The 13,784-nt window shown below is 41.7% G+C and overlaps 1 protein-coding gene across 1 annotated transcript; it reads left to right on the top strand.

The window, feature by feature from the left end:
• Positions 1–5,136: 5,136 nt before the first annotated feature.
• STMND1 (stathmin domain containing 1) lies at positions 5,137–13,100 on the top strand (the record flags this gene model as incomplete). Its single annotated transcript, XM_082329284.1, is given in 6 exon segments — positions 5,137–5,253; positions 6,141–6,321; positions 8,516–8,670; positions 12,288–12,359; positions 12,839–12,895; positions 12,897–13,100. Coding segments are annotated over 6 exon segments (786 nt in total).
• Between the last annotated feature and the right edge of the window lie 684 nt (positions 13,101–13,784).

The raw sequence follows: 13,784 nt of genomic DNA, 5'->3' as shown, positions 1-13,784 counted from the left end.
CTGTGTTTACTTTGACTTCAAAGAGAATTAAGCATCTGCAGAAGTGTTTTCCAGACTGAGCTGGACTTTATTAGCTCTGCTGTCATAAGTTAAGGAAAAAAAAAATCATCACGACATCATCTAAATTTGAGACAAGAGACCCTTCATTTAATCTATCTCATTCTGCAAAACAATACTGTTTATATAATGTTCGTATCCTTTGTAATGTTGGAGTTAACATTAGCCTAATAACTATTAAATATTTGTTATTACCATTACAATGTCGCCCTGTTGATTTTCAGTACTGACACAGCTGCCTGAAACATCTACTGTTTACAACATTTGTTCTAGCTAAAGAGATTTGATAGAATTTGCTAATCAACTGCAACCACTTCCCACCCATAAAACTGATGCAAAGATGGGAAAAAACAGCTAGTGGGATCCAAAGACATAAACACTTTTACTTATAACTCTGTAAAGAGAAATCCCTCTCTCTCCATATGGTTTTCTCTTGGCTCTTAATCATCTTTTCATTGGCTTCCAGCTGGCTGTCTCACTATCATCTAGCAGTATCACTAGCAAGACCAACTTGTTATGCCAAAGCCAGGCACAGAAAGATGAGAGCTGCAGAGTAGCGTGCTCAGATGCAGCGCTCTACTGGGGGCAAATCTAGCATAAATGATGCATGGCAGGGTCGCTTCACTTGCCTGAGCAGCGCAACCACTGCTGCATTCCCAAAACACAGCAGCGGGTCCGTGTTTGCACTTTTTAGGAGTGGGAGTGAAGAACAGCTACTACAATTGAAGCTATGGGGAAATTCTGCAGGCAGAAGTGTAATTACCTGAGTGGGAATTCTGGCAGAAAACCCAAACCTCTTTCGCTCCTTAAATAGAAGCAAATGCTGTGCAGTCACCATGGAGAGATTACGTACAGCATTTGGATCACATGCAGCACTGAAATACAACACACATACAAAAGAGAGCCAGCCACGGAGCCGGTTTAGCACTGCACAACCAACAGTCAGCTCTCCATTGATTACGGCCACCCAGTCAGTGGCTCCCCTTCTAGTCATCTTCCCCTTCCCAGTCTTACAAATACTAAGCTGTACATCAAAACGCAGGCTCCACATTAAAGGCCAGCTCTGCAAGCTGTTTAGCCCATCTGGGAGGTACCTAGAGCCTGAGATGGAAGCTCTGACAAATTTAGCCACTACCACCCAGGTAAGATTTTGAATTGGGAATAGAAGAAAACCCCAGGGGGGGAAAAAAAAAAAAGGCATCATATAGTGCCTGTCTGTGAAAGTCTACTTTGATTTAGCTAAGCAACCAGTCTTTGAAGCGCAGCAGTTGTCACACAGTCTGCAGAAGCTTTGACTTCATAGAATCATAGAATTGTTAAGGTTGAAAAGACCCTTAAGATCATCAAGTCCAACCGTTAACCTATCACTGCCAAGTCCACCACTAAACCATGTCCTCGAGCACCACGTCTACCCGTCTTTTAAATACCTCCAGGGATGGAGACTCAACCACTTCCCCGGGCAGCCTGTGCCAGTGCCTGACCACCCCTCCGGTGAGGAAGTTTTTCCTAATATCCAACCTAAACTTCCCCTGGCGCAGCTTGAGGCCATTTCCTCTCGTCCTATCGCTTGTTACTAGGGAGAAGAGATTCAGTTGCAAAGTTTCTCAGTTTCAGTCCGTGTCCAGTGTCTCTAGTTTCCAGCCACCTTACATAGCCAGGCCCACCTCCTCATCTCCCTCCCTACCCCTTCCCTCTGCCCACTCCACAGCTCGGCTCACTCCTTGTCTGCCATGCCCACCAGCCTCCAGACCCAACCCCAGCTGCAGCCCCCATCTCCTGGGGTGGATTTTTTTCCCCCTCCACTCCATCACCCGTGTCTCTAGCAGACACCTTCCTCCTCAGGACTGTGGCAGCACCCCGGGGGACAGTCACCAGAGCACAGGGAAAATGGGCACCCTTTTCCATCTTCAGGGACGGTATGGGCTGCAGTCTTTCAGAGTCCTTTTGGCCTCAAACTCTCCCTCAAACAGCTACTTGTGCTCACTAATAATCAGGGCACTCCTTCTGCAGCTGCCCAACTATTCAGTTCTATTTTCAAAGAGAAATGTGGCTGCTCAGAGTCCCTGAAAAATCCACCCTGTCGCTTTCTATTGTTCAAAGTCAGTAGGAATGTTGCCAGACTAAAAATGTCAGAAATTTGCCTCCTTCAAATCAGCCAAGCCTTGTTTTTTTAATAACTTCAGCCAGCCTCCAAGCCTTAGGAGAGCGCTTTGTATCTGCGTACATGTCAGGCTGGTGATACTACATGGGAATCTTTCACTGACTGAGACCAAAGTGTTGCTGTGTATCAGGAATGCCATTCCACAGATAGTCCTTTTCTCACCTCTCTGCAGTAGCTCACTAATTTAGGAGCATAAATCAGAGACAGCTGATAGGGTTGTAGGCACCAAGATGTCCTGCCTCCCATTCAGTTTTCCTAATCATCCTGCAAGCCACCAAACAGCTTCAGATCTTAGAGTTTTGAAAACAACTCTGCTCATTTTAAAATATACGTACATTCCAATTTCCTCCACATACCACCAGCAATTATAAACAGCTGTTTCTGATTTTGTAGTGATTTTTTTTCCCCAGCATGCACATCCTTGTGACTGGCTTTTGTTTTCATTCTCACAAGACAAGGCATAAAGAGACCTGCACTTTTTTCCCCCCCTTCCCACCATTACCAGCTTTCTCACAGCTCCTCTTTCTCTCCAGTTTCAATGTTGTGCTTCACATAGGCTCTCTTCCATGGGTTTTCTTAAAGGGAAATATCCTATATTTGTATTTACGAAGAATTATCCTCTATTTTTCGACCAACACCACACATCCTGGTGCCTTGACTGTACTTCAACTTGCTCATTCTTAATTTTACAGATTGATGAAAAGCTGCTAAAATGAGAGGAAGATTTTCTATCATCAGTCAGCATCAGTGTGAGAGCAGTCTGCTCTTGAAACCCTGTAGCTCCAATTGTTCAAAACCACACTGTTCACCATGTCAGTTTAATCATGTGCATAAGATATTAAAAGATCAGGCTCTAAGTGTACAAATTCTGTTGAGATCTGAGAAGGTTCTTTTCATAAATATGAATGAGGGCCACTTTCATGCCACTTGTTATATTCCGTGTACTCTTATCTCTTCAAACTATCACTTGTCTTTCTTCTTATGTGGCAATAACCAATTTGTAAAGCATTAGCTATAAAGCTTACCTGGTTTTTGATTATGCTACAGCCTATGATTTTACATTTAACCAATTTTCTTACTTTTATAACTGGCATTGTTTCCATTTTATCACCTTATTTGTATTTGAAGGAAAAAATAAAAATCACCTTTTTGCGAGGATTGAAACTTCACCTATTATTTACTTATAAACAAGTTTTAGAACTGCACCATCACAGCAAGTGTTTAATCAGAAATGCAAACAAGAAGCCCAGCCTGTACATCATGTTCTGCCATACGTCAAGCAGCAATCATCTTTCAGCATTATCACATACAACTTGCAAACATCTGCTAAAGAGAGAAAAAAATAAAACAGCAACAACAACAAAAGCCCCCCACACCAAAAGCTTATTTGATTTGCATTCTGTGTGAATTCAAAGTGGACACAAGAATCAAGTCCCTGTTGATTCGGGATGAAAAAACAACAAAATTTCTTGGAAGATACGTGTTTCCTCAAGAGACAGTAGATGCACATTTGGGAGTTCCTTGCCGCTCTTGGATGCCAGCACAGGTAGGTACGGTCACACGCATGCGCTCTGAGCTGGGCAGAGATACTAGCTACAACCTGGAAGCCATACAGTAACCTTAGTGCGGTGCTTTGCGCAGCCAAATAAGGCAGACTGAGGCGGGGAAGATCACTTCAGGCTCACTCATGCCATGCAAATGAGTTTATTCAGCTTTCCAAACAGACTAGCTGAGGGTTTGGACTGGAGACAAGAGGGACACACAGAGCTGCCTGCAGCCATCCATCCGGAGTGACCTCTTAGGCTGGAGTCACTCTGTCTCAGTGTCGGGGTTCATTTGATTCTGAAAGTTCACCAGCCTGACTACTTGAAAGACACATTAGTCACGTAAACATCTCCGTTTCACATACAGGGAAAAGAAATTTGGCAAGTTTTACAGAAAGTTTTCCACTACGAATCAGGGTAAGGTCACAAGCTGACATTCATTTGTTACCAGGGTCTCAGGAAGTTAAAAAAATAATAATTCCTCATAGGTATTAATAATTACTTGGGGTTTTTTAATCTTTCAGTTTCATACAAAGAGTTAATTTCCTGTGAATATTTGTGAAAAAAACAATTTCTTCTAACTGTAACAGCTGATGATCTCAGCACAAGTGACCCAAGACACAACCAGGTATGATCTTCAACTGACAGCACTGCCTTAACATTTCTCTGCTATCTTTTATAACAACCTCTTAGAAGTATAAACCATGGCTGCTTTCTAAAAAAAAAAATTTTTTTAAATCTCCTACAGACCTCTTCTTCTAAGGATGTGAAAAAGACTCAAACAGTAATCAAGAAATTGTACAATGATTTCAAAGGACACTTAAAACATTTTCCCTAGTCACAGCCTGTCCCTGTCTCCCGATTACATTTCCTCCCATGTAAAAGTTTGCCTTGTTGCTTGGAATTCCACATTTAGGAGTGATCTTTTCCAATTGCTAATGGTGCTGAAGACGACTTAAGAAATCCAACCAGAGACTGAAATGTGCATGTATTTTACATGACAGGATCGTGTTCATCTTAAAAAAACAAAAAAAAGCCTAGAGATACTCAAGTGTCTTCGCTTGAGTTCCCACAGGAGGTTCACTAACACCCCAAATGACCTGTAGAGATTTGCTGCTCTGAGACCAACACCCCAGCTGTGCAGAACCACATTCCCTCTCAACTTCAGATGAGGGTGCCTGGACAAAGACAACGAAGTCTGTATGCCAGGACATAAGAAGAAAGCCTTCTGTGGTGTTATTTATTGTAGCAACAGTCCCTGGCAACGATTGGACTCCATGGTGATAACGAATAACCAAGCTCCCAAGGAAAAGACTAGGGCATTCCTACTCCCTGGACTTGCAGCAAGGAGAAGCAGATGGTCACAGTCTCATCATGGGCTGCAGTATTTCTAACAGGGTCGGTGTCGCACAGCTGTCTTCTGAGGAGCTACAGAAGAACCAGGAAGCCAAAAACCAGGTAGCAACTTCTTCCAAACAGACTCTGTACAAAGTATGTTAGGAGATGTCTTAGCATGCGAGTGTACGAGGACATATGCATACAGAGAAATGGTTTTGCTGACATTAACAGTAGCTCTGAAACTGTCAGGGAGCTCTTTAAGAGAAGGGCTATCACTCACTCAGCTTAATACAACCCTTAAGCTGCAGGGGAAGCAGACTCACCATTTGGCCGCATGCATGACCTGATTTCACAGCACCTGAAAAGTGACTTTTCACAGTCTGTCTCACTTGCCTTGTTAAAGATACAATTAGAGGCACTTATCTCCCACACCAGTGATTAATTACAACACTGCAGCAAGGCGGGTTTTTTGCCTCAAAAAGTTATTATGAGGTAGGGGGCTTGTATATATGCAAATATTATAGGATGCACAGCCACTTTGTGAAGTTTGCAGAGTTGCATTGGCTCAAGCCCAGACATACAGAGAAGAGACAAGAATGCATCTAGGCTCCAATCTTGCATTCTTTGGAGGTTCAAAGCTATTGTTTAGAAGGTGAGCAGGTTAACACCTTACCAAGTGCTAATTTAAAACTTAGTTTAAAACTAAGTTTTAAAACTTAGTTTTAAATTTCTAACCAATGATCTAACCAATGATCCACATACAGAAGGCACACTTAAAGTACTGAAACAATACTCCAATATAGTCAACTGGATTACGGACACATTTAGGCTCAAGATCATTGCTTCCTTTCCAAAATGCTCCAAGAGACCTTTCCTCTCCATCAACATTCACCTATGACAGAACATGGATAGGGAGCAGGAAGGCCTCCGTCTTCCACTCCACTCGGAACCTGCCAATTCTATGGGACTAATCTAGATATCGCCTTAAATATTTAGAAGCCCAAGGAGCTTTTCTCATTTGCTTCTTCATTTTTTTGTAGACTAAAAATGACAGCATTGCTGGAACAGAGGCCATCCTCTCACAGGATGGGGCAGCTTGGCCAACAGGCACTTCAAAGAATGGAGCCAAACTTGAAGATGAGACCAGTGAGGGAGACTCCCCTGAAGAACTACCAGAAAGATATACATCTTCTCAGAAAAGCAACAATGCACAAAGCACAGGTAAACAGTAACTGAAGTTCATACCAGCTCCACAAATGGAGACCTAGGAGCAAATAATCTTGGGAGTCTATTGCTACAGCCAACTTCTATACCCAGAAACGTTCATGCTGTGACACCGCACGGACTGAGCTCTTAGCACTGGTTTAAAACCATGCAATAGTAGCAGAAAGTATTCCCTAGCTGATGATTATGTTCTACAGCATGACTCAACCCTCGCTACCAGAACAGGCAGCAGGGTAGATACTTTTCCTGGCAGACGCCTGGAACAGACCAAGAGAACAAACTCAGCCTTGTCCGCCAGGGGTAGCACTCTCTAACTAGGATTATGGCACACCGGGAAGACGCATTGCCCACATGATGGCTGTCAGTCTGCTGTTACAGTGAGTCAGTTTTTACAACAGAATGGCTAATACAATGCCCCTGACTAGCATCAGGTAGAGAGAGTAAGTAAATACCACGTTATTCCTTAAGTTTGCAACCAAAAGTTGCAGGGCCAGTTATCATATAGAGAAAACCCTAAAAATTCCAGAAATTGTCATGATGATAAGCAAAGGTCTACTAAGAACTTTTTTTTTTAATTACAAGTGAACACTTAAACCCAAACTTTTCTATAATCTTGGGACGCCATTGTAGTAAGAGTTGCTAATGGAAAAGCAGCACCATCTTTGGTGCATTTAAACCCCCTAATTCAGTAGTTTAACTCCTGTATTTTTCAAGTGCCATGAACAGCTTACATTTCACAAACACACTAAATGAAAAATCTACAGTGGTTGTTTACTCTTTGTAATAAACAAGGGTTGCAATAAAATATTTCAAATTGAACACAAAAGGAATAATTACTGGTGTTTGCTATTCATTAAAGAGGACTTAACTCCCAATGCCACAGAAGGACATGATGAAAAGATTTCATTTCAGATTGAACAAGATTGTTTGCTAGTCTGAAATAGAATGTTTCATTTAATTTCAAGCGCCTTTTCCTCCCACTTGCTAAAAGATAACTTCACAGGAAATTTCTAAACAGAAAGTTTTTGAAATCATGCTTCAATCTTCTATTTCAAGACAAAAAACCCCATACCACACCAAGATATTTCAACTACATTTTTCTCCTGAATGAATAGATTAGTAAAACCAATACAAATCCACATCACTTGTCAACGTTGCCCACTCACCATGCTTTTATTTTTTGCCAAGATATGTTTTGCTGTATACTGGCTTCTGACATTTACATGTTCTGACTGACAGCTGAACCCCAGTGCTTTTTGGGTGACTGGTTCAGTTATTTTAGGAGAGGTATGGCGTCAGCTTCTACAAGATCGTAGATGTTCTGTATTTTTGTTTTACAACTAAAAACCAAGCCAACGTTGTCATAACCACTCTGCTTCTAAAGACTGGCAGATGTCAAATAACTGCAATTTTGATTTGGACCAAGCATTCTTCATACAAAAGCTCTATCTTCTGCCAATAGAGGTTGGGCTGATGGTAGAACTGTCAACTGAGGGCTGAAAAACCTGATGGGTCCTGGCAATAAAGTTGCTCGTTGTTTATTCATGTCTAATATGTGGAAACTAAACAGCCACTCGGAAGGGTTATCAAAATAATTTGGTTTTTATTCTTAATTGCTGTTTATAAGTATATAATTAAGTGTTGGAATGCTTATGATCAGACTCAAATGTAGCAATGCTGTTACAACAAAAATCATAGACCATGAAAGCATATGAAAGTTTGGGTTCATTTAGCAGAAGAGCACAGTGATCTTTACAAGACGGCCCATTAGTAGCCTTGTACTGTCCCGTCCCAGCCTGGCTTTCTCTGACCAGACCACAGGACCCTTGAGAACCTGAACTGTAAAGAGCTCCCTATGGACCCTCTTTGGGAACATGCTCAAAAATCAGCTTCACAGGCCTTCAGCACATGCTTCCACACTTTCTTGAATGTGCCCCTCTGGGTGTAACTGACTGGGGTGAGAAACTGCACTAGGCGCCTGCGCTGTTTTTCAAGCCACTAAAAAGCTTACTGCAAAGTTTAAGCATTGAAAAAAGCCTCAAGCAGGCCTTCTCCACCAGACGTTCTCAGTATAAATAAATACTTAAATACTTTTAAATAAGAACTCCGGCACTGGAAATATATCATGAAGTTTTGTTTGAACGCCAAGTGCTCTACAAGTATTAAGTTTTAATGTTTTCATCTTTTGAAGACGCACTGCTTACCAGCGAGTTCACCAGTAAATCATGGCCCTTACAGGAAACAGAGAGGCAAAAATCATCTGACATTCTTGAGGAGCTGAGGATGCAGGGAGTAATCAAGAGCAAAAGTAGCACTGCCAGGACTGGAGAAGCGTATGAAAACAAGGTAAGCGTCATTATATGAGGCAGGACCCCTGCCACAGCTCTGACTGTGCCGTGAGCACCCTGAGATTCAGTTTCTGCACAGGCAAAGTATCCATTTTAGTTTTAGAAGCAAGTTGTTAAACAACAGAGAACTGTATTATGGGGATATTAATACAACAGAAGCTGGCAGCAGTTTGTTTTCAGTTGTTTACAGCTTCCAGGCTTGTTTCAAATGGCGACAAAGGAGACAGCAACAGTACTAAGAACTTGCTCTTTGAAAAACTCACTGGAAGTTATATGCCACAAACTTGTTTCTCAAGTCCACAAAACTAGAAGAAATACTGCTGTCAGGACTTATAATCACACTTAAATGAAGACCTCAGAAATCCTAAACATTCACACTTTGAGAAATTTACAATTCACATTCAATCTCAAGACTAAGAAACCATTACAAAATAGATTTTTTAAAAAATTAAAGAACTAGTATTTGGGTAAAGAGCTAGTTTTCTTTTCCTTCTCAATGATAACCTGAGGTTTATTTTGGTTTCCGAACTCAAGTTCATTCTTTGTTGTCAAGCACTGTGTTAAGGATCAGATGCCTCTTCCAGATAGGGTTTCTAGTACAGACATCAGGAGGGAGAAGGTCTTCAGGGAGTTTGTAAGAAGTTTAATGCATTTGTGGATATGTACCACCCAAAGCACGATCCCACCACTGCTTGGACACAGCACAATTCAAGCTCAAACCAAGGATGATTCTGAGTAGCTTTGTCATTTGAGGCAAGCCATTCACACATCTCTAACCTTGGCCACTTATATTATTGAAGATCAAATAGAAACTTTCGCAAGAAGGACTAAATAAGCAAGTGCCACCTTACAGCCGGGCCACTGGTGCTGCCTAACACATTTCCTATTGCCAGCACTTTGGAAAATGGAGCTGGAGGGTCGGAGTACAGCATCTCCATAGCCTTTACTTACTTCCCTCAGACAGATTTTTTGAGTGTCCGAGAGGATTATCCACTCTGTGGCTAAATTTAGGTAACATACTGCAGGCAGGCTTTTGTATTTTTCCCCTTTGTAAGATAGGTGAGTGTCTGTTCTTTTTTTCCTCCTGTATTAAAAAGCTGTCTGGTATTAAAATACACATACTCCTTTAATGACAGAAAGTCAGTCTGTGCTATTTCTCCTTAGAGAATTTCTACCCTCCCAATAGGAGGATTTTTGTCTTAAAATCAGTACAGCTTTTAAAAATGAACTTCATACTTTTCACTAACAAAGCCAACTTTTCCAAGTGATGTTTTACATTTGAGCTAGGCCCACTGCTGGGTAACCTACAAGTGACAACATAAATCTGTCACTAGCTGTTAACTGTTAGCTGTCCCTTAGTAGCAATAGGAAAATTTATTCCATTAGAGCTCAAATCCAGCAGATTACCTATGAATAGAGGGACTAAAGGCACTGAACACAGACACAGTAGAAAAAGTTTATTACCCAGATATATTCCAAATTACAACATGCAGCTCTGGATTTCGAGCATTAACACACAGGTAAATTCACGTCTGAAGTTTTGGAATTGACCAGGAATAAGCATGAATAGCTTTACGCCAAATTTCAGTCCAGCACTAGCTTCAGTGAAGAAATGAGCTCACAGACCTCACGGCACTATGAAAGACGAGTACAACCAGGTTTGAGATTATTTTTACAATACTATTGGAGACAGAGATATCCTTGCAAGAGCTTTCCCTTCCTGTGCATGTTTTTGCTCCATGTAAGTATCTGCATCCCTTAAGCCTTGGCACCATTACCCATCATCTCCAGACAGTGGCTCTTACTAAAAAAGCCAGTAGAGACAGAGCTTCCACCTAAGATACAGGTATCTAGGCTTCTTTGCATGATTACATTTCAGCATGGGGGGGGGGGGGGGGGAGTAACTGCTATTTTTCCCCTCCAGTGCTTCAAAAAGATTGTGTAGAATCATAAATATCTCAAGTTGGAAGGGACCCATAAGGATCATCGAGTCCAACTCCCTGCTCCTCGCAGGACTACCTAAAACTAAACCATGTGACTAAGAGCATCGTTCAGACGCTCCTTGAACTCAGACAGGCTTGGTGCCATGACCACTGCCCTGGGGAGCCCGTCCCAGTGACCAGCCACCCCCTCAGTGAAGAGCCTTTTCCTAACGTCCAAAGAACCCTAGCTGATGTCAAATGTGGAAATGTTTAATCCTCATCCCCGAAGAGTTACATTAAGCTCTTAGTGAACACCCCTACTTCCCAAGAAGTGGCAGGAATTGAATTATAGGCAGCGCTGGACACTAGTTCATTAGTGCACCAGCAGCTGTAGGATATCGTCTATCAGGTACCTTTTTTCCAAGTCTACCTTTAAAGGCACTCCTATGTGTGTGAGCTAGAGGGTAAGCAAAAGGACCAAAAGCTGTAGTTTCAAATGGAACAGTCTATGGGAATTTTATCCGCTTATCATGAGCTATCATTTAGAAGGGATGTGCACAGGTTATTATTTTAGCATTTCCATTGCTGTTAGCTTTCAGTGTGGGTTCACTGAAGCTATGAGGACTCTTGATTTCCCAAAACCATTTAGCTCAAAGATAAGTTCTTTTCTCAGTTTATAAAGACACAGAACAATCTGGAAAACAACCTGCTTGCTAAATACTCTGTTTAGTTCGGACATATTGGGGAAGAATTTTCCATTCATCTCTCTTCTATGCAGTCTGCAGTTTATCTTGGGTAAGGAATGACATGCTCAGTATGCAATACCTTCCCACTTTGGGCTTTTGCTAGAATGACCTTTGTCATTAGATAGGAGAGTTTCTTTCTTTTTTCTTTTGAAAAAGTCTTTTGTTTCATTTTTATGATGACTGAACATTGCTTTGTTCAGATTTCTTGTGTCATCTGCATTCAAAACGTCTGCTTTGTATATCAGTTTTCTTCCTACTGATTCATGCTCCACCTTCATCTCACTAAATGAGTCATCTTCTATACTATTTGCAGCACTTAACACTTCTGGCAGTGAAGCCTGACTTCTAGAGTTATTTATGGCAATAAAAGTCTGGGGAGCAGATAACTCGGGAGACTTGTAACAAGATAGTGATTATTTCAACCCCAGGTCCTTGGTGTGGGTTTAACACTGCTAGAACCGCTTATCTTACAGAAAACGGTAGAATTCAGCCTCCTGGCTGATCAAATCATCACCGCATCTTTCCAGGAGTAAGTGCTACCCTCAGCAGCAGAGCTCTAGGATTGGGCTGCTCATTTGTATGCAGCAGAGGCCAGCAGTATCATGATTACGAAGCTCTAACAAAACCGTTCTTAGATGTCTTCAGCAGTAATAAAGTAATTCCCTAAATACTTAGGGCCTCATTACCAAATCCCCACATCTGCTGGGCATACGGCAACATTGCAAGCTTCACAGACACATCACTCAGCAGAAAAGGGGAATTCTCACTGCAGACAACATTCACTCCTGAGTGAGCACTGAGGTTATTAGCACATCATTATTTCTAGGCTTTCATTGGTATCAGAGTCCATCACCTCCATGCATGGAAAAAAAAAGCAGAAGGCAAGCAGCAGAGTGTCACCCCAACATCAAAATATACTCTGCTGAAAGCTTTTAATGTCTCTACAGAGAGATGCCCTGGAAAAGACACTGAAGAAACCACCAGCTAGGCTGGAAAAAATTCAGTTTGGAAACAAGGAAGTGAGTGATTTTACAGTGAAGGACATGAAGACTTCTGCTGAAGCGAAAAAACAGGTCATCTAATTCTGCTGTGTATTTTTCCAGTGTTTGCTTTATCACCTAAAATCCACTACTTTTTATAAATCGAGCTAATGCAGACAGTTTATGCATAACCTACTACCAAAACCTGATTAATGGCAGCACAGTGGGTCCTATATTGATCTCATAGATGTTGAAAGTCCAGGTTTATTTTTGCTGAAAGCCTGGAAGATTACGCTAAAAATATGCATAAGAAACTTCTAGAGCAGTCTTTTTTTTCCTATAGCAAAAGACGCATCTTCCACGGACACCAGAATAAATTGACTAAATTCAGTGCTAACTGGAGTAACATTCTGATCACATTTGGGTAGAAAGATAGAAAGAACTGCTGCATGTGTTTGACACATATCTACTTCCATCCCTCATTACAAAACATCTCTGTTTCTGTTGTTTTGTTCTAGGTTAGGGAACAGGAACTGAACAAAATGCCACAACACATCACATTTTATCCAGCAACTGCCCCACCAGACTACAGGGAAACAGACTGAAAAGGAGTGCCCAAGTTTTGAAAGTCAGGGAGGTACAGACACCCCTCAGCCCTCACCTTTAGATGGCAAGCCAGGGGCACTGCTGAAGGAAATAACTGCACAAACAATTATACCGAGGACTCGGTCATCAAGTCTGATAACTTACAACTGCATCAATGAAATAATCTGGATCTAAGCTGTCTTGCAAAAATGAAGAACTCCTCTGCTCCCTGCAGCTGTCTTTTTTTGGGGCATAAATAAATGATTTATCATGGGGCACAGCTGAGTCTTGCTGCTACCTATCTCACCTGGGAAAATGGTATCTAGTCTTAAATTGTTACACACTAATTGAAAGTAACAAAACAAATGAGAAGAGCCAGGATGATGCAAATTAGTAACCAGACAGTCACTAAGTTCGAGCACATACACATTATCACAATTCTATCAAATTTACTTTTTTATTATTAAATTTAGCTCACTTCTTGGATGACTCCATAAAAAGATTCCCTTTCCCTAGGGAGCAGGAAAGAGGAGGTTGGAAAGGCATTGTATACACACAGGAAGGCACAAAAGCAGGAGTGTGCAGGGGAAAAAGCTGTAACCAGCAGGCATTTGGGGCAGCAGAACATGGTGGGACCCTAAGAGTGAGAACAAAGACTTTTCACTTACTGCGCAGACCAACCAGCAAAGAGGTGAGAGCGTCACATAGTAAGGTGACAGCAGGCCCCAAGAGCGTCTGCTTGACAAGCATTAAGCATACAAAGGAAGGACAGAACAAGTACTGAAACTACAACAGAGAAAACAGCTAATGGACTGAGATACACAAAGCACAAGCGGGTTGTCCACATAGGAGGAGATGACTGTTTCTGTCACAGAGTAA

Source organism: Platalea leucorodia, assembly GCF_965183815.1.
Source record: "Platalea leucorodia genome assembly, chromosome: 1".
Classification (NCBI taxonomy): domain Eukaryota; kingdom Metazoa; phylum Chordata; class Aves; order Pelecaniformes; family Threskiornithidae; genus Platalea; species Platalea leucorodia.
Note: the sequence above shows the minus strand (reverse complement) of the source record. Positions and strands in the feature narration are given on the sequence as shown.